The 21,623-nt window shown below is 33.1% G+C and overlaps 1 protein-coding gene across 1 annotated transcript; it reads left to right on the forward strand.

Moving 5' to 3' along the window:
• The first annotated feature begins 2,583 nt into the window (after nucleotides 1-2,583).
• Nucleotides 2,584-4,320, forward strand: LOC113511353 (uncharacterized). The gene is made up of 2 exons (XM_026894978.3): nucleotides 2,584-2,808; nucleotides 3,506-4,320. Exons 1-2 carry the CDS (start codon nucleotides 2,619-2,621, stop codon nucleotides 4,318-4,320), a joined length of 1,005 nt encoding a protein of 334 aa, XP_026750779.3. The 5' UTR covers nucleotides 2,584-2,618.
• The last annotated feature ends 17,303 nt before the right edge of the window (nucleotides 4,321-21,623 follow it).

Genomic DNA, 21,623 nt, shown 5'->3' on the forward strand with positions numbered 1-21,623 from the left:
TTAATTTCTCTTAGTCGCCTCTTACGGCACCAATGATAAAGGAAGGGATGGCCACCGCAGAGAACAAGATGCCTATCCTTTTCTATGGGGGAAAGGGATTGTTAGTAATGGAGACTGAGAATCCTATTGCCAGCAATATACCCAACCAGGTCGACCTCCTCGCGGTTCTCCCTGGAAACTATCATGGTTAATTCCTGATGAATTTATCATGATGTGCTTACTGACCTGTTTTCATTGTCATCTACCTCCCTTCATTGGTGCTCCGCCAGCGTATCCCGTTAGCGTAGGCGGGGTTTCCATACCATTTTCACCCATCAAAAAAAAAATCCTTTTCTATGCTAGGACCACATGGCAAACACAACGTATTGTTGCTAACAAATTAATGAGAAATTTTTTGGTAATTCATACTTTTTGTAACTAAAATAGACGCAAAAATCACACATGATTGCGTGGGCAATTTTGAACGGATTTTCATAATTCTATTTAAAATCTCAAATTTGACAATTAATATAAACAATATTTAATATAAACTTTTTATTGCGTACAAAAATGAGTATTATGCAGAATGTGCATTTACAAAAGGCGGTCTTATCGCTAAAAGCAATCTTTTACAGACAACCTGGCATACATAGTAGGTAAGTACAAGGAGAAAAGTAGATGGCGCAAGTCAGACACGGTAAATACAAAAAAAAAATTAGTTCTTTATAGACTTACGATCTAAAGTTTGGTGTAACAACAAAAGACTTTGAGATTCTTCTTAGTTTATCCCAGATAAACTTACTAGCTCTATATTTTATGATTTTAACGATTTCGTTGATAGAATCGTGTTTAGTAGAATTTGTGTGAGAGATGCATTCAAAATTATTTTAGAATTCATGAAAACGTCACGTCAACCTAAACAAAAGTCATTAAAGAAGTAGGTGCAAGGGCACAATCTCGATTTCAATAAAAGAGAAATGTTTAAAAAGCAGTTTAATGTTTCTAATAAACAAAACAATAAAATTGTCGAAAAAGGCGTACAAAGTTGGCGACACCAGTCATCAGTCATGCTGTAAGGCGCGATCTGTGCAAAAAGTTTTCCCATTATTTTGGGCCCAGAATTCATTTTTGTCGTTCATTTTGTGGAAAAGTGAAATATTATGTTTTGTTTGTATTTCAACTATGTAGGCGTAAATTGTAATTTATACTTTGACTGCTTCTTTTTTTTTCTTTGTTTCACTTGTTCAGAGTTGGGTGACGTTGTTTTTGGAGATTTGGCGTAAGCCGTAACGCGTCTCCGCTACGGCGTGTATTTTTTTTTTATTTCAATAAATTGAGAATTACATTTTTATGTTTTCTAATACATATAACTGAAATATTGTTAAAAAGGAATCAGATTCTTGTGTTTATTATAGCTTTTTAAGAAATAGTATTTTAATTTAATAACTAACTTATGTGTTATTAGATCGGAAAAGCTCGACTACTTTCGGAATGAATTCGTGATCTTTAGTCATGAGTGATTGTGATGCGAGCACGAGCCTGACTGCGTGTTTTGGCCCACTGAGCTGTAGACGCTTGCAGCATTTTCACAGCAAGAAACACGGCATTCAGAACTCTTCGGGTATGAACGGCTGGTCTCCGAAGTTCTTCCTCTTCATCTGTTATGTTATTGGCACTACTTGTGTTGTTAAGCTGTCGTGTACATACGCTAAGATATGATACTTCATTTCGAGTTTTTCCCGTTTTATTTATTTCAAATAAAAGAATCTCTTTCTTTATTTTCATTTCACTATATTTTGGTCACAGTATTCTCATAGCACGTTTTAACTGAACCAAATCCAGGATTTTGGCAAATAATGAACTCACTAACTACTTTGTGAAAGTAGGCGTAGAACTTGTTATATTGACCAAGTGTGAATTAAAATGGTTTTGTTGCAATAATATTGTTTAAATTCATATCAATATTTAAACCAAACAAAGCGGCTAGAAATTTAATCTCTGCAAACACAACGCACTCTAAACAGAAATAATGTGTTATTGTTTTGTATTGTAAATGCAAATATAAACAAGATGGAAGTTTTTAAATACCATATCTGATAACAGGATTTCATTTATAAATTAACTTTCAATGTCTTAAGACTCTATAAATATCAGTGATACTAGAATACTACAAAAACGATATTAATAATTTTAATAAAATTTATACTCAATAACTGTATGGAAAATGAAAACTGCAAGGTATTCTCTGCCAACATGCGGTATCATTGTATATGTCTAATGCTTGTTGGCTACTCATCATCTTATTACTCTTATTTCTTTATCTGGGGTCAGCGTAATATATTTTTCTTCTCTATTCTTCTCTATCCGCAGTCTTTTCCGCATCCATTCCCATTTTGGCCATATAATCTTTTATAAAGTCTAAATATGTATTTTTAGGTTTTCCTCTCTCTTATTATTATTTGTTATTCTTCCACTTTTACTTTTTTTTTTGTAATTTTCAATTTGCGGTATAAAATACTGATTTTTTATTTTTTTATTTTAGTGAATAATTTAATACATTACTACTAAGAAATGACAGTTTTTTTAAATTTTTTATTTTTTATTTTAGCTGTGTCTACGTATTACTTACATTAAAATCCATGGCGTTTGCTTTTTGGGACACTGGAACGACTACTCCTAAATTCGTCTCAAAAGATACGACTCCCAGGCAGAGTTTTTTTAGGTGGGAACAAGTAGATGCACCTTTTATGTCATTTTGGTTCACTCATTGGGATTGGGATATCATTGCTGATAGAAGAAAATTACACGTCTTTGCCGGAATATCCATAGGTTTGTAACTTTTATAAAATAATAGAAATTTATGTGTTTATTTTGCATACAGCAAAATCATCAACATCATCATTTCAGTCATTATCCGTCCACTGCTGGACGTGAGCAATAAAGAACGGTTCTGAACCACCTGCATCCACTGACTGTCTGCTATGCATTTCAGGTCGTCACTCCATCTAGTGGGAGGTCGTCCTATACTGCGTTAACCTGTACGGGGTCGCCACTCGAGCACCTATTATAATAAAATGAATATTTTTAATATATAGAAATCTCTATCGTCTCTATGATTTGTTTATGTGAATCGGTGAATCTATACTTATCTAACTATATAGTATAAAGAGGGTTGAGATCTGTGTTAGTTTTAAATTATCTACCAGTTTATTTTATACAAGTTAGAATGGCAAACAAGCTGACAACCCACCTGATGGAAAGTGGTAACCGTCGCCTATAGACATGAGCAGTAAAATGGACATAACAGAGTATACTGTTTCCCCATGCGTTGCCATTCCTGAGGACTCAGGTGTTATTCCTCTGTACCCTGTAAATTCACGTCATATCCTACCCTCCAAACCGAAATCAAGCATGAAACACAATTGCTTTACGGTTGGAACACGAATGGAACAGAGGTACGCAACCAAATGACTTTTGTACAAAGTCTCCCTCTGGTTTAGTTTTTAATAACGTCGAATAATTTCAGATTTTATTCCGCTGGGAACTGCAATAATACTTAATAAGAGGGTTCTCATCACGTCCGCAAATTACTTGGAACCTTATCTTGACAGACAGCGGGATGTCAGGATTTGGGCGTTAGGAAGGGCTGGCAAGCACATGACCCCTTACAGATACAGGGTGTGGAGATTCCGAAGATTAATACCACGAAGTGATAACCCCGAACACTGGCACGGTCCTCGAGGAGTCCATATACCAAGACATGATGTATCAATTGTGCATAGCTTTGACCAAATATACGTCTATAATAAGTTATCAACGAGTTATCAATACGCATACAAAGCGACTCTGTGCGATAAACATTACATCATTGAGGATTTTATATGGTATGGTGGATCCGGTTTCCTCAGCTTGAAGCACATTGAAGAAAACTATAAGATTAAGTACGCAAGACAATTAAAAGACGACATAGTGGATTGTTCCAAATATTTGCCAAAATGGTGGGGTAAATTTATTTGTGTAAAAAACACATTCAGCTTTCCTGGTATCGCTAATGGCGGGGGTCTGTTCTCTGGTCCTGCCCGAGCTGGCCCAGATGTACTGATTGGTTTAGGGTGTTTTGAGATTCGTTACAATGAAGATAGGATTTTGGTGTTTACAGATCTAAGATACTATATTGACAGAATTAATATCTACGCCAATATTACTCCAGGCGAATACTATGAGTATGCGTATCCCGAGTATAGCGTAAGATATGGCTTTCTATACGATAGTTCGTCGAACGATCCATACATACCTCTTTGGCAAATTCAAAATGACTTGTTTCCTCTTGGTAGAAAATAAATAATGTATTTTAAGCTATAAATTGTTTAGACAAAGTAAACTTGAAAGTCTTAGTGGTTTGTTTATTTATTAAATTGCCCTTTAAATTTTAAAATGTATTATTATTTCATCATAAGATTGTAGAATGTTTTACTTGAAATAATCTTTTGTACTTTTACTAAATAATACTCTGCTCCAACAAATAGTAATTTGTATTTAAGAAATCTAATTAAATATTAAGTCGTTCGTATTTTTAATTATTGCTTTATAGTGAAACAATTATTGCAGTTTGAATACAATTCGTGGTTGCACTAAGTCTCGATAGTGTATTTAAATATGTGTAAACAACGATAAAGTTCAAAATTAACCACTTTGTAGGTATTGCTCAAGTGGAATATTAGAAACAGATATTTCACTGCAGTGTTTCAATTGTCATTTTTTAATGTTGATACATTTAATGTATAAATTATATGAGATCTACAAGAGATAGTTGCAGCATAATTGATTGTCTTGCTTTACCCTGGATATTTAATACAGTAAAAAAAAAAAAAAATAAATAAAAAATTGTTTATTTTCAAATCACTAGTAAATAGTAATGGGTCTCTAACAATGAATAGTGAGGTCTGATTGGATGGACAATCTATAACTTTTAATATTTGACGTTCGCATCCTATCAATATAAGTTTTTTTTTATATACCACCGAGGTGGTAAACAAGCATATGGCCGACCTGATGGTAAGTGGTTATGGTTACTATGTATTCTCCATGTTTATACTATATGCCTCTCTAGGATCTCCCTCTGGATCCTATCCATGTATTTATAGATATAAGAAAGTAATGTGTCACCTATAGTACCCTGAGTACTAAGATGTTATGCCTCTGAAGCCTGTTATTTTATTAAGAATTAACATGTTTGCTAACATCACTCCCGGTGAATATTATGCGTACGCATATTCTGAGTACAATACGTCGAACGATCTATACTCTCTTTGGCATATACAATATGACTTGTTCCCTCTTGGACAGAAGTAAATAATATCTTTTACTTAGTATTACTGCATTGCATTCAAAGCAGAGTTTGCAGTATTCAGAGTACTTTTTTTTTAAATATTTTCTAAATCTACTTAATGCTTTGTTATGTCTTTTTCGCGCTAATAAATAAGTATTATTAAGCCTTTTGTTTTATTCGAAACAAGTTAGTTTGCTTTTGTACCTTACGCACTCTACTAATAAAAAAAAAAAAACTTATAGATGATATATTATTTATAAAAATACAATTTATTCATAAAATCTATCGGTACATTATATTAGTGGTTTTATTATTCTCATTATTATAACTATCTTGATCTACTTTACTACTGGACGAAAGACAATTTGGGATAAATCCACTGAAGTAGAGTGTTTAATGTCCAAAAAAAGAAACGATTATACGTGCATAGTGTATGTATGTTTAGTAATAGAGAGTTGTGGCGACCACTAAATACATGTAGACTAATGTTTTAAAAAGTAAATTTTCTTCGTCTAAGGATGGACAACAGGGTCTCTTTTAAAACATTACAAAATGCTGAGCATAGACTTCACTCAACTGGGGATTTTTACCAATAGTTACTACAGTTAGTAGGTAGGTTTTTTTTGATGGGTGAAAATGGTATGGTAACCCCACCTGCGCTTACGTGATACGCTGGCGGAGCACCAGTGAAGGGTGATAGATGAGAATGAAAACAGGCCAGTTAGCCCATCATGATGATATCATCAGGAATTAACCATGATAGTTTCCAGCAGGAACCGTGAGGAGGTCGACCTGGTTGGGTATATTGCATGCAATGGGATTCTCAGTCTCCATAACTAACAATCCCTTTCCTCTCTAGTAGGCAGGTTGACAACCGCCAAAACATCACCAAAACCTAATTAGGTTTTGGAGGTGTTTTAGAAGACGCTACTGCCTATCCCTCGTACGTTAAGCTCTCTTAGTCGCCTCTTACGTCTCTTATGGGAAAGGAAGCAAAGGCCCATTCTATGCCGGGACCATACAGTGAAAAACGTTAAGATGCTATAAAACTCGACGTATAGAGATTTACACAAACGATGTGTCAAGATAACACGTAAATGTAGAGAATGAGCCATAACTAGTCCCCTAGCGAGTGTTTATGGGCTACTTTTTACTTGGGTCTCATAAAGACCGTTGGCATTGAAATATGGATACGGCATAATAATAATAATTAGTAATTAATAAAATTATATTTATCTGCTGCTGGTTTTCACCACCGTACAACCCGCCACAAACTAAAGTTTCATCCCAATCATCTGAACGAGTGGCGGTCTTCCACCGTGCGTTTTTCAAGGCACTTTCTTCCACGCACAACCATTCTTTAGAATCAACTTCCAGCAGCAGTATTTCCGAACCGATACGACAACATAACCTTCAAGAAAAGAGTATATTCCTTTTTAAAAGGCCGGCAGCACACCTGCAATGCCGCTGGTGTTGTAGGTGATCATGGGCGGCGTTAGTCACTTACCATCAGGTGAGCCGCATGCTCGTTTACCCCCTGTGTTGAAAAAAAAAAGAATATAGTTCATAATGGAATGGTATCAATGACAATACGTAGCTTGTACATTCAGCCAGTTTGGCATGCAATATCTATATGCATAATTTATAATATTTATACATACACTAATATTATAAAGAGGAAAGATTTGTATTTTTGTGTGTATGTTTGTAATGAATAAACTTAAAAACTACTTTATCGATTTCAAAAATTCTTTCGCCATTAGAAAGCTATATTCACCCTGAGTAACACAGGCTATATTTATTGCTAGAAAAGATTAGAGATCCTTACTAAAACTTTAGTAACGTAACTCAAGGTGTAAAAAAAATGCAATAAATGCCAAGTACTTATGGCCTTACCGTCAAGTGAGCATACTATTTTGTCATCATTTCTCGTAATGTCCTATCCAACCCATCGAATGCTTCCCAACTCCATGGTTCCATTGACCCAGCGGTAAAAATAATAAGGCACTTAACCCTCACGTCGTGACCGCTGCCAGCAAGTCACGCATGCCAATCAAGGTCACCAGTGAGGACATTTTTTGACCTTTGTGTTCTTAATGAAGGAGCCGCTGAAGGGTTATGATTATTTTCTTATTAGAACAGTTGTTCTAGTAACGGCAAGTAAATTAGAAACAGAAATAGAATTGTATTGCTACTTTTGCCGTGGATGTTTTTGGCCGGTAGGAGTCCGGCAGTACCCATAAGCCTCCCCCGGGGCTTATGGGTCTGCATTAGGCATTTCCTCACGAAAAAAAAGTGTCATATCGCATAGGGAGGTCAATTCTAGACCATATGTCTAGAATAGAGCTGGCTGGAAGAGAATACATAAATTAGTTGCTTCAACAATTAATTCATGAACGTGCGTGCATGCGTGCGCGAATGCGTGCGTGCGTGCGTGCATGCGTGTGTGTGTTATTTCAATCAGCCAGTATTATTATAGTCAACGATTAAGTTTACGTATAAATCCAATTTTGTAACTTTATAATATAATACGGATTCTTTTTATATTCACATCATCGTATCAGCCTTTAACTGTCTACTGCTGAGCATAAGCCTCCCCCTTGGGGGGTTTTACTAGTAAATGCTACGCTTGGTAAACGGATTGGCATCTGCAGTCAGGATTTAGAGATGTTTTAAAAGAGTAGCTGCTGCCCATTCCTCGCCCTCCCTTAGTCGGCTCTTACGACACCCACGGGATAGGAAGGGGTGGCCTATTCTATGCCAAGACTACAAGACTTATATTTATATACAGTTGCAAAATACCATCATAATTTATGGTTTTCTTATAATTAATCTAGTAATAATTGATGTTCCATTCTTGATATAGATCTGAGTAAATATATTAATATTCTGAACCCGCAGAACTATTATTCATAGTCTAGAATAAATAATACCTAACTATAAATTTGTTTCTAAATTGGAATTCGAAGAAGCATACAAGATATTATCTCCATTTCATATAATAGTGAAAGTTGTATCTATATCTTCCAAATTATTTCATATTCGTCTATATTTACCAGAGGGAGACTTTGTACAAAAGTCGATTGCTTGGCTACCTCTGTCCCATTCGTGTTTCAACCGTGAAGCAGCTGTGTTTGCATGGCTGTGTTTCGGTTTGAAGGGTGCGGATATGGCGTGAATTTACTGGGTACAGAGGAATAACACCTGAGTCCTCAGAAATGGCAACGCATGTGGGGTATCGTGGGCGAAACAGTATACTCTGTTATGTCCATGGTACTGCTCATGTCTATAGGCGGCGGTTGCCACTTTCCATCAGGTGGGCCGTCAGCTTGTTTGCCATTCTAAGTTGTATAAAAAAAATTGTATTACTGTATATAATATGCCTTTGCCTTTATAATAATAATGATTTATTTGCCAGAAACCTAAGAAGAAGGAATTACATAGATGGAATGATAAAATAAAACTGTGAATCATACGAACTAATTTAGTTAATTATCAATGATACAATAATAAATTTTTATTTAGCCATTTTAAAAAAAATTCAGCATCAAAATAACAACTTTATGATTTTTTTTTAATTTACATACAAATATAGCATTTTTTGGGTAAAACTAGTGACATAACCAATAAAAGGCATTGAATTATTATATATTAAAATGGGTTTTTTTATATTAACTGTTGCTACTATTAAACATATGGACATCAGTTTTTTTTATACTACAAAGGTGACAAACAAACATATAGCCCGTCTTATATATATAAATATATCAATATCCGATATTAAACGGTCATTCTAGCCTATGAACGTTTGCAACACTAGGGGTGGGGGAGAAAGGGATTGTAGCAATGGAATTTCACAGCCCCATTGCTAGCAATATACCCTATTAGGTCGGGGGGGGAATGGGATTGTTAGTTACGGAGCCAAATAGCCCCATTACTAACAATAACCCTATCAGGTCGACCTTTACGCGGTTCCCCCTGGAAACCATCGTGGTTAATTCTATTTGAAGTCGTCAGGATGAGGTAAATGAGCTAACTGACCTGCTTTCGTTCTCATCAGTCATTTATCACTGGTGCACCGCCATTGTATACCGATAGCGCAGGTGGGGTTACCATATCATTATCATCCAATAAAAAAACCCTATTAAGTCGACCTCCACGTGTTTTCCCCAGGAAACCATCGTGAACAGTTGTTGTTGAATTCGTCACAATGGGCTAACTGACCTGCTCCATTCTCACCTATCATCCCTTACTGGTGTCCCGCCAGTGTATACCGATAGCGCAGGCGGAGTTACCATTCCATTATTACGCATTAAAAAAAAAACACTAGGGCTGTCACGTGCGCGTTGCCGACTCAGAAGAAACCTTAATATACTCTTTTTAAAAACCCAATGCTGCCTATTATATTATATTGTTAAAAATATAATAAAGATGTAATGATAAAAGTTTATATATATATATATATATATATATATATATATATATATATATATATATATATATATATATATATATATATATATATATATATATATATTAAGCGAAAGTCAAAGGAATATTAAAAAGTTTAATGTATTTCGAGATAGAATCTTTAGAAACCTTGAGAACGGTAACGTGGGTAAATAATAAAGTATATATCTAACAAGGCACGTAAGACACACAACAACCTACTTAAACTATATACCAGAATGTAAAATAGATATGTCACATAGTCTTCACTTAATAAAATATTCACTGTGCTCAGAGCCGATTGCACCGTACAAACAATAAATTTAAATTTAGTTTAATCATCGATTAATATGACTATATTGACAGTTTTTTCCAAGGAAGGAGTTGGTGTCGTGTCGTATAAAGAGGTGAAGAGACTCGCTGAAAATCGTAGTGAGTGGCAAGAGCTCCACCCACAAGAGCGCAGCTCTTAAATAAATAGATAGACAGTTTTTTATATAGTTAAACTTTTGAAAAGAGCAACAGCTGTGTTTCTTGTTCGTTCTTCTTGGTTGAAACTGCGTTTCGAATGGATGGTAATGAAAAAGTGACTATTCAAAAATGCTTAAATCTAAGTGTACTTGAATAAAAATATTTATTTTTTTTATTTATTTATATAAAAATATTTTTGATTATATAAAAATAAAGGTGTTTATGTACCATGACTTGTCTATTGCTAATAGTGTGTTGATCGTCTGGATTTAGAAAGTTAAAATTTTATATTATAATTTATTTTAAAACATAGGCATCATAAATTTCTATAAATTTGTCACAGAATATAATGAGTTCGTTAACGACTAGTTATTCAGGTTACCATCTTCGAGATTATCTATTTAGTTATTTAATTATTTAGAAGTTCTTATTAACATTTAAAAATGTTTTTGATTCTTTAAATTTTTATCCAGTTTTGATACTTGTAAATAAATAGGCATGGTAAAGAAATAAGACTACAATATGTCACTACTTCTTTTTATTCGCAGGGTATCGTAAGAGGGGTCTAATAAAACAAACACCGTGCATTAGTACAAAAGAAAGAAAGCTCGAAATAAATCCCTTTCCCAAGCTTCGTGGTCATCGTGTTCACAATAGGCTAATACCCTTCTTTAATGGTAAGAAACCAGTGTTGTAAGCCAAGATTACCTATTCTTATGTCACTATTCAGTATTGGGATGTTATAAGGTTATTGGTTTATTTATTTATTATGATTTAAGATTAAATAAAATTTGAAAATTTTTAATGGAATATTTTATTCTAGTAATGTAATGTGTGACATTCTGGATTAACTTATAATAGAAATTCATGCAAATACGCGAGAACAACTAGTGTTGTTGTCAACTTGGCTGACCTTTTTAGTTATTTATTTATATTCTTCCTGATATATATATTTGAAGCCTTTTTTTAGTAAGTACTTGAAACTCTATATTTATATAGAGTTTCGAGTAACATACTGTCTTATTATTCTCCTATTTATATCATATACATTCTATGTAAAATATCAAACTCTAATTACACTTAAGATTACTCGTCCAACTTAAAGGAATTACATTGGAACCAAATGTCTTTTATTATGCAGATCACTTCGGATTCAGGCCCTTGTTCAACTGAATAGTAATTATTTAAGTTAACTAAGTTAACCTTTTATTTAAAAGTTAACTTCGTAAAACGGACTTTGAACTGTTTTAGTAATTTGGAATAATCAATATTGAACTTTGAAATTTGGGTACTAATTGACAATAATATAATTATTGTATTCCATTATAATTTCTAAACTGTATTCCGTATATTTCATGCATAAATAAATAATTTTCGTATCTTACTAATCTTTGGCATCATATTTTTTTTATACCACTGAGGTGGCAAAGAAGCATACGATACACCTGACGGTGAGTAATTACCGTAGCTAATGAACCTGCAATATCAGAAGCATTACACGCATGTTGACGACACTGAAGAAACCTCTTTATCTCTTTTTTGAAGAACCCTATGCTATAGTCTCTTGGAGAAACCTCAACAGGGAGCTCATTCCATTATTTGAGAGTTCGTGGGAAAAAATATCTCTGAAACCTCACTGTATGCCATCTAGGCTAAAAATCATAAATATCTATCATAAACTGCTTAACTTTGTTTACTTGATTTTAATTAAAAAAAAAAGTATTATTCGATTCACTTTCATTATTAAATATTATTTTAGAGTTTAATATAATAATAGTATAAAATAAATAAAGCGGCTGCCTATCAATAATATACGAAATTAAATAATAGATTTGTTTTTACTTTGTCAACTTTAAACATTGAATTAAAATGAAAATTTGCCATAAAAAATTATTAAATCTTATTAATAGTATTAAATAGAGTGGTGTATTAAATTATATCCCGCCTTACACATGTTACACATCCCGCCTTATATAATAGCATGCAAAAATTCTTATACTATTATATAATATTTATACTGTACCGTTAATAAAAACGAGTGACATATTAAGCGTTAGTTACCTAACGTTTAAAAATACAGTGCCACCTGCTCTAACCTCTTGTGTAGCGACATCAAGACATTTCTTCGCTCTGTTTAAACGAATCGGATTATTCAGTACTAGTGGACGACGCAGTAGTCCCTTTATTCCTTAACAATAGTATTTTATTTATATGCCGGCAATTTAACCCTTGTTTTACGGCCTTAAATCGTTTTAGTATGTACTTCTAAATAAATACGTTGTCAATAATTCGATTTTGACAAAGAACGAATGGGTCTAAAGTTTGTTACTGAGATTTTCCTTTTCAAATGGAATTTCTAGGTTTGCCTGTATTTTTTTTGTTTACGTTACACAATATCTACTATGTTAGTTCTGAATTGATTTTATTAGTAGGCACGTCGCCCTACACTACATTTGTCTGTACAAGATCTACTTTCTTTAATATTATAACCGATTGCTTTTCATTGTTTATATATATAAAATATCAAGTACCTACTGGAATGCTTTACCCTTTGACATTAGACCTGTCTCAAGCAAATCGGCATTCAAGCATAAACTACGTTCGTTTTATTTAGAATCCCTTGAAATGTATTACGTTTTAGCCGTTTTACATTATCTGATGTTGGTATTTCCGTTGTATTTTTTTTTATAATATTGTTTTGTTTTTTCTTTTATTCATTTTCTGATTATGTTGCACTGTCAATTATATTTTTTGTTATTCCTGTTTTGAATCGATTAGTAATTAATGCAATATGGTGTTAAGTTATCCATTTACTATATATATATATATATATATATATATATATATATATATATATATATATATATATATACATAAACATTAAATAAATAAATAATATAATTCATTTAATGAGTATGCATTTATGACAACCCTATTTGAGTTAGGGGAAGTTGAGTACATTTTGTCGGCAACGGTGCACTCACAGAGGAAAGTACATGAGTGTCTGTCATTTATTCTTATATTGCAAGGATTGAGTGTAGGTAGGGAGCTCAAAACTATTCCTTATTGCATTGATTATAGGTAGGGGAAGCTCTATAATCTATAGTAGAATATTAATAATTTAAAAAATTCTTTGGTTAGTGAGGTCAATAAACTTACAGATCGTTTGTTCAAATTACTTTTATATTTAATTTAGAACCCTAGTATTTTAAACATAATAAATTATAATGTAGTATATATATATATATATATATATATATATATAACATCATTGTGTAAAAAAGTTCTTATGTAGAAATCGTTCTAGCGATACCGCCTTTTGTATCTTTATGTATATTTTAATCTGTACTTTATGGATACTGTATTTCACTTGAATTTTCTAATTATTATTGTATACTTTTATGTCTTTGGTGCAATAAAGCGTTATATAAATAAAGAAAATTAAAGTAAACCTACAGGCAATATAAACATATCGTACAATCCAGAAATATTTTAGCAAACGAACACCAGAGAACTTCTAACAAAGCTGTTACAACTTTAAAGGTAGATACGACCACTTGGGCACACAATCATAATTTTAAATTGGATCTGTTCAAACTTTGCGGTTGGTATAGTTAACTTGGATGTACATTTTGAACTTTGTTCTTAATGCAATAGATTTTGAAATAGCTCACGATCCCATTGGCCCGGTGGTAATTTTCAGATAAGATGCCCCGTACACGATGTGATAAACTTAATGATCCATCGTATGATTTCAAGATCACTTTATTTTTTAAACATATTCCAATTATTTTTTTATAATGGATGAAATGAAATATGAATAATTTTTTATTGAAGTAAAATTAATTATCAGTGTTTTAGTGATAAGGCCGCCCATTGTTGCCTCTTTGTCTTTCTTTTATGTAATTAAGTTTATTTAATAAATTGTATTTTTTTATCCTCCAGTACTTAATGTATAGTGCTTTATTCCTATAGTTGCCTCGTACAATATTTTACGTATGAAAAGGTTATCTTAAACATATATCAATTTAAAATTTACATAAATAGCAAAAATTTTAATAACAATTTTTTTTTATATACATATTATTAATTGCATTACAGGTTTTTGTATTTCATGCACGAAAAATTATTAATTCACTCTTGCGCCACCTGCCCATTTCTGTCTGTTCTCCTTTAACCAAAGGTTGTCTGTAAGAGATTGCCCCAGCGATAAGACCGCCTTTTGTACCTTTATGTGTATACTTCAATCTGTATTTATGTTACTGTATTTCACTTGAATTATTCACTTGTCATTGTATATTTTTATTTATGGTGCAGTAAAGAGTTAAATAAATAAATAAATTAATTAATCTTTATAATCTGTATCATACTTTGAAGGGAACAATAAAGAGTTTTCATTCGCTCATTCATTCATTTTTGAATAGGCGTTTTTTGTGATTCTACCGCCCATTCACTGAAACGCAAGCTCTTCTGTATCATAAATAGGTAAAGACAAAGTCAGATTTTAACCTATCTTGATTAATTTTGTAAGAATTAATCATGAAGCTTTTCAGGGGACAATGTGATGAGGTCGTCCCGATCGTCGCTTGTAAATTAAAATTCAATAACCTTTTATTCAAATACATTTATTTTCAAGCTCTTTTAAATCACCGTCTATCGAATTGTCAGCACAATGTCGCCAAGCTAATTTTTAATCAGAACTAGCAAGTTGGAAAAAGAAAAATTCGAACTTTTTAGCGTCTATGACGAAATTATCTGTAGGTATGGCATTTTCACTTCCAACGAATTTACTTAACAGTAATTCCAAACCGATACGACATCATAACCTTTGAAAAAAGAGAGCATATTCCTTTTTAAAAGGCCGACAGCGCACCTGCAATGCCCTTGGTGTTGTGGGTGATCATGGGCGGCGGTAGTCACTTACCATCAGGTGAGTCGCATACTCGTTTGCCCTTTGTATTAAAAAAAAAACCGAGTTGGTAACACCCTCTGACGTCAGTCATTTATACATATACGTCAGTTATTTATACAGTGTTTCCCCATGAAAATCGTTCGATCATAATGGTAATATTGCGTGTGTGACACGTGTCTTCACATCGTGATAATTCATCTGCTTGTTTATATATATCGATATAAATGGATCGTTACAACTGATCGAATAGATAAATCTTTCCGTGTATTTGAAGCTAAGCTGTAAGGAAGAGCTATCCATCCATCCACAACGACCTATTAACATTCTACACTTAGATACGCCAAGAAAGCTGCGAGACACGAATGGCTTTTCATAATTGACTAAAAGTTTTTGTATTTCCTGCCCATTTTTATACGGTCAAAATTATTTTTGATCTTAGCGGTAGATTTATAATAAAGTTATGTGGATGTGTGAATGTATGAAATGTTTGATTCATATCAGTATGAAGTTAGAGTGAAATTAATGAATGTGCACTTACGCATTTTATCCCTAATGAGGTATTTATTTATTTATTCTATATTCTAAAAAATGTTTGGTACAAAAGGTGTCTTAATAGACTTACTTCCCTATGAGTCAACTTTTGGAAAAAAAGAAATATAATTATGTGGTGAAAAATACTGAAAATTGTTATGGGTAAGTAGTTACAGACATAACTACGTATATATTGGTTTATAAATTAAATAATATATACAATAGAGAACTAACATACTCGTACACTATGATCATACAAACTTACATGAATACGTTATACAAATATTACTTACATTTACAAATATATGTATGTATATTATAAAAACATATATACATATATAAATGTACTTACATATATACACGAAAATACATTGTAATACCAATAAAGTAACGATGGAGATCAAAGGTGATGATGATGATGATGATCATCACCTTTGATGATGATCTATATTCACAATTTCGTTATAAGAAACTCATGGTTTTTATATAGTATTTAAAGACACTTGTTAACTGTTACCGTTATGGTAACTAAAATTATGTTACATCCAGCATATTAGAATCCAACGAGACAAGGAATGAGTGGACGCCGTCACTCGAATTAATGATTTCTCATCACTGCTTCCCATTACAGGACAGTTAGTCGAAAATTTAAATTGACAAACTTTTTTGAACCTTAGAGATTAAACTTTATTTTTTTTATACTACTTAGAATGGCAAACAAGCTGACGGCCCACCTGATGGAAAGTGGTAACCGTCGCCTATAGACATGAGCAGTACCATGGACATAACAGAGTATACTGTTTCGCCCATGATACCTCCCATGCGTTGCCATTCCTGAGGACTCAGGTGTTATTCCTCTGTACCCAGTAAATTCACGCCTTTATTTTATATCATTATCTTCAAGAAAGGAGCATATTCCTATTTAAAAGGCCGGCAACACACCTGCAATGCCTCGATATTGCGGGTGCTCATGAGCGGCGGTAGTCACTTACCATCAGGTGAGCGGCGTGTTCGTTTGCCCTCTGCGTCATAAACAAAAGAAAAACAGTCACTACAAGTCAAAGGTCATAATGCCCTTAAATCTAATTTCTATTCCAAAATTCCAGTTTACAACTCTTACTTTATATACAAACGAGAACTCTAATCGTAACCGATACATTAATTATAAAGTTAAATGTCACACAGATATAAAGTTAATAAATTAGTTAAACTTTTGTATAGAAGTTTTACAATTAATTTTACAATTCGTAACAGTATTAAAACATGAACAAAACCGCATAATAACAAAGTTCTGAAACGTAATATTGGAATTTGTGTTTTTGAAGATGTAAAGTTATTTTTATGTAGACATAAAATAAAGTAAGCAACGGAGGCTTAATGGTTTTCAAGAGAATTCTAAAAGTATAAATTTCTTAATTCGACTGTATTATTATTTCTGAAAATATTATACGATTAACACAAAAGTTTTTATAATTCTTTAGGAATAGGGTTTGCTCCTGTTTTTTTTTTATTGGAAGATAATGGAATGGTAATTCCGCCTGCGCTAACGGTATACACTGGCGGGGCACCAGTGAGAGATGATAGGTGAGAATGAAAAGGCCAGTTAGCCTATCGTGATGAATTCATCAAAAATTAACCACGATAGTTTGCAGGACGAACGGCGTGGAGGTCGACCTGTCAAGGTATATTGCTAGAAATGTACCTCTTAGATTTTATTCTTATAGATCTTAGATCTTACTAACAATCCCTTTCCCCCTTTACTCCTGTGTAGATCCATTAAAGCGATAATTTTTTTGCGAACCATAATACTGTTTTTCTAAGCAAGATTTATTTCACGATTCAAGATTTTTAATTTCAAATATTTTCAATCTAATATGTCTATGAAACATCCGTTATTCATCACTGTATTTTAATCATTTTAAAATTAAAATAATAATATTTCTAATATAATAAGACCGTCTTATTGTACTTATACAGTAAGGTAATTTTATTATCGTATCGTTATATTTATTAGTTATCTTGCCTATTCTCTATATTGTATAATGCAAATAAAATATAATTAAATTTATTTATTTTATACCTAATTAATTAAATAATAGCCATTCATAAAAATATACGACATTGTAACATTCAAGAAAAGAGCATATTCCCTTATAAAAGACCGACAGCACATCTGCAATGCCGTTGGTGTTGTAGGTGATCATAGGCGGCGGTAGTCATTTACCATCAGGTGAGTCGCATGCTCGTTTGCCCTCAGTGTTATATAAAAAATAAAACCTATAATATTTTTTCAAATATGAAACTGTTTTTTTTTCTTTACGCAGCAAAAAACACTCTTAGTCAGTATAAATAAGTAAATATCTATATTTTGCTGTAGTTGCTACAAAATATACATATATTGTAAGAAGAACGGTCATGGCCGCATCGGAAACCCAAGTGTTTTATAAGTTCTGTAGATATCCTCAGGTATTTCCTCCTAAATAAAAATGTGCACTGAATTGATTCAACCCAGTGATGGTAGCTCACTCCGGGGAAATCACGGAATTGGTGTAAAAACGTCGGAGACTTCCCGTTTCGATTGTGTTGCTAGTCAAAGGATGTAGCGAATCTGTTTTTACGGAATCCATTTAACAGGTGACTATGCGTGCGTGCATGCATGCGTGCGTGCGTACGTGCGTGTGTGTGTGTGCGTATAAAGAGAATTTTATGAGCTTACTATACTTGTCGATTCCGACAATTCTTTCGATTTCATACGAAAGTCTTCTTTACATATGATTTTCCGCCATATTGTGAAGTAAAGATGCTATAGAATTACCTGTTTACATTACCTTATTTGGTAAAATAAATAATTTTTATACTATGTGCGTTATTGTATGCTATAGTAGCAACTGATATTTTGTAATACAAGCTATAATACAAGTTTTATTTTTATATTTTTTATTTCACTGTTGCAAATTGCATTTTTTTTTTATTTTTTGTGCTTTGTCATCTGATACAATTTTACATGGATCAGTAAGCGCTTGAAATAAATGTTTATTATTATTCGCTGTATAGTCTTGATCTACAGTGGACCCCTTCCTTTCTCATAGGTGTCATAAAAGAAGGAAACAACGCGTCTGCTTGTCACTTGGGTCTATTGAAATAGAGGACGAATGACTACACAGTTACTACACTATGAGAATTGGTTGATTTGCTCTCAACTATCGAGAGCTAAATAAAATTAGTTATTTTCAATAAAATTTTATTCGTGCTTATGCAATTTGGCACAGTCCTCGGGGTTCCGTACCTTAAAATAACAAGTAAAAATAATTTTAAATACACAAATAGTAAAATATCGTCCTCCACGTAATCACGTAATATGGAGATCATATATATATATATATATATATATATATATATATATATATATATATATATATATATATATATATATATATATATATATATATAGACGAATTTAGAATTTTCTCCTTTTCAAGTCGCTATATATTTGTGAGCTCTCAATCTCTCAATAATAATCATTCGTGTATTCTGACACTTCCCTATGGTTGACTGGAAGAGAATGCTTTTAGTATTAAATCCACCATGTACACATATATGTAATATATATAAATATCTTGTACATAAAATGTGTAAAGTGAACAAACATGAAAAATGCATGAAATAAACAACTGAGATTACAGACGAAAAACACTTGTATTCTTTCACGAGATAGAAGAAGGTTTTATAGTTAACACTTGACCAATTTTACATGTTTAAGACATTTATAAAGTTTAATTTTACACAATTTTTTTTTTCATACATCATGAAAGATGGCTGGAAATTAACGTACGAGTGATGTAGGTTGGAGTAATGAACTTTCTGTTAGGTCATGGCACTCACTAATTTGAAGTCATTTTAAAATAATAACTGATAATGATTCATGATAACAATTATCAGGTTTCCGTTAAAACAAGTTCTAAATATAAAACAAAAATATTACAAAGGTCATTGAATGTTTTAATTAATGAGAGACGTGTCTAACCTCATTCCTAAATACTGTACATATATTTGTTTTGTTTTATCAAACAATTTGATCGACACATGATTTATTTTTATTTAATATGATTCAGTTAATTGGGTACTAACCTAACTTTAACAATTGGATTGTTAGTAATGGAGATTGACAGCCCTATTGCTAGCAATATGCCTTATTAGGTCGACCTCCACGTGGTTCCCCCTGGAAACCATCGTGAACAATTCTTGTTGAATTCGTCACGATTGGCTAACTGACCTACTTTATCCTCACCTATCATCCTTCACTGGTGCCCCGCCGGTGTATACCGATAGCGCGGGTGGGGTTACCATTCCATTATCATACATTAAAAAAAAAAAACTTTAACAATTGGGCTAAGCAAATTATATTAATGTTTATAGCGAGGTTTAATGGTCTAATTGCTAGAAGTATAAGATATGTAAGCAATTACCAGAGGGAGACTTTGTACAAAAGTCGTTTGTTTGAGCACCTGTCCTTTCGTGTTTCTACCGTAAAGCAGTTGTATTTGCCTGGTTATGTTTTGGTTTGAAGGGTGAGATATGGCAGTGAATTTACAGGGTACAGAGGAATAACACCTGAGGTTTTTTTTATACAACTTAGAATGGCAAATAAACTGACGGCCCACCTGATGGAAAGTGATAACCGTCGCCTATAGACATGAGCAGTACTATGGACATAACAGAGTATACTGTTTCGCCTATGATACCCCCATGTGTTGCCATTCCTGAGGACTCAGTTGTTATTCCTCTGTACCCTGTAAATTCACTGCCATATCCCACCCTTCAATCCCATACCATGGATCCCATGAGCCCTCAGAAATAGCAACGCATGGGATATTATGAGCGAAACAGTGCACTCTGTTATGTCCATGGTACTGTTCATGTCTATAAGTGACGGTTAACGCTTTTCATAAGGTGGGCCGTCAGCTTGTTTGTTATTCTTAGTTGCATAAAAAATAAAAAATAAAAATTAGACCACTAGCAGGTCACACTATGAATATAATACCGGTTTAAGTTATGAGAAAAGTCTACTAGTTTCGGGATCAACTCATGATCCATAATCATGAGCGGCTGTGACGCACATTAATACATATATGTAATAAAATATGTAGTTTCGAAACATTTAACAACAAAAGAATATACTTTCAAATTGGTTTCATAAAAAAATTCTCAAAATCCTTTCAATATTTCAGCTTCAGTTTTCAAATCAAAATTACTGGTTTTATTACGTTTGTTGTCGAGTGTTATTTTTTTGTGGATGTAAAATCTATTATTGTAGAAAATAATCTAATTTTTACTATACCAATCAGGTGACAAACAAGCATACAGCCCGTCTGATAGTAAACAGTCACTGTAGCTTATAGACGCCTGTAACACTAGGAGTATCACGTGCGCGTTGTCAACCCTGTAAAGACCTTAATATACGTACCTTTTTTGAAAAACCCCATACAGTAATCTCTTGGGGAAACCTCGGCAGGGAGCTACGTGTTTGGTAATTATTTTTCATTTACTTTGTACCTTGTATAATGGTACGGTGTACCTGTTTCTCTAAACTTCAGTTCGTATGGTTATTTATAGCAGTTGCTGAATCGATCCGCTCACAAAACGACCATTTGTATTCATAAGTTGGTGTACTTGTATTGCTTTAGATGTTTTATATCTTTTAATATATTTTGTTTGTGTATTTACAAAAATAGGCAGCAGCGTCACTCTTAAAATATCGGCAAAACCTAACTGCGGTCGCCAATCCGTCTACCAAGCGTGGCAACTAATAGCAAAACCCTTATTTATGGGGGAAGTCTATGTTGAATAGTGCACAGTTAATGGTTGGTAGAATAATCATTATGAAATAGGTAGCAATGGGCTGGTCACATAGCTCAAAGAACCGATAATTGATGGGGAAAAAAGGTTCTTGAG

The sequence above is a fragment of the Galleria mellonella genome, unplaced genomic scaffold (genome assembly GCF_026898425.1).
Source record: "Galleria mellonella isolate WM207_F2 unplaced genomic scaffold, CSIRO_AGI_GalMel_v1 utg35, whole genome shotgun sequence".
NCBI lineage: Eukaryota > Metazoa > Arthropoda > Insecta > Lepidoptera > Pyralidae > Galleria > Galleria mellonella.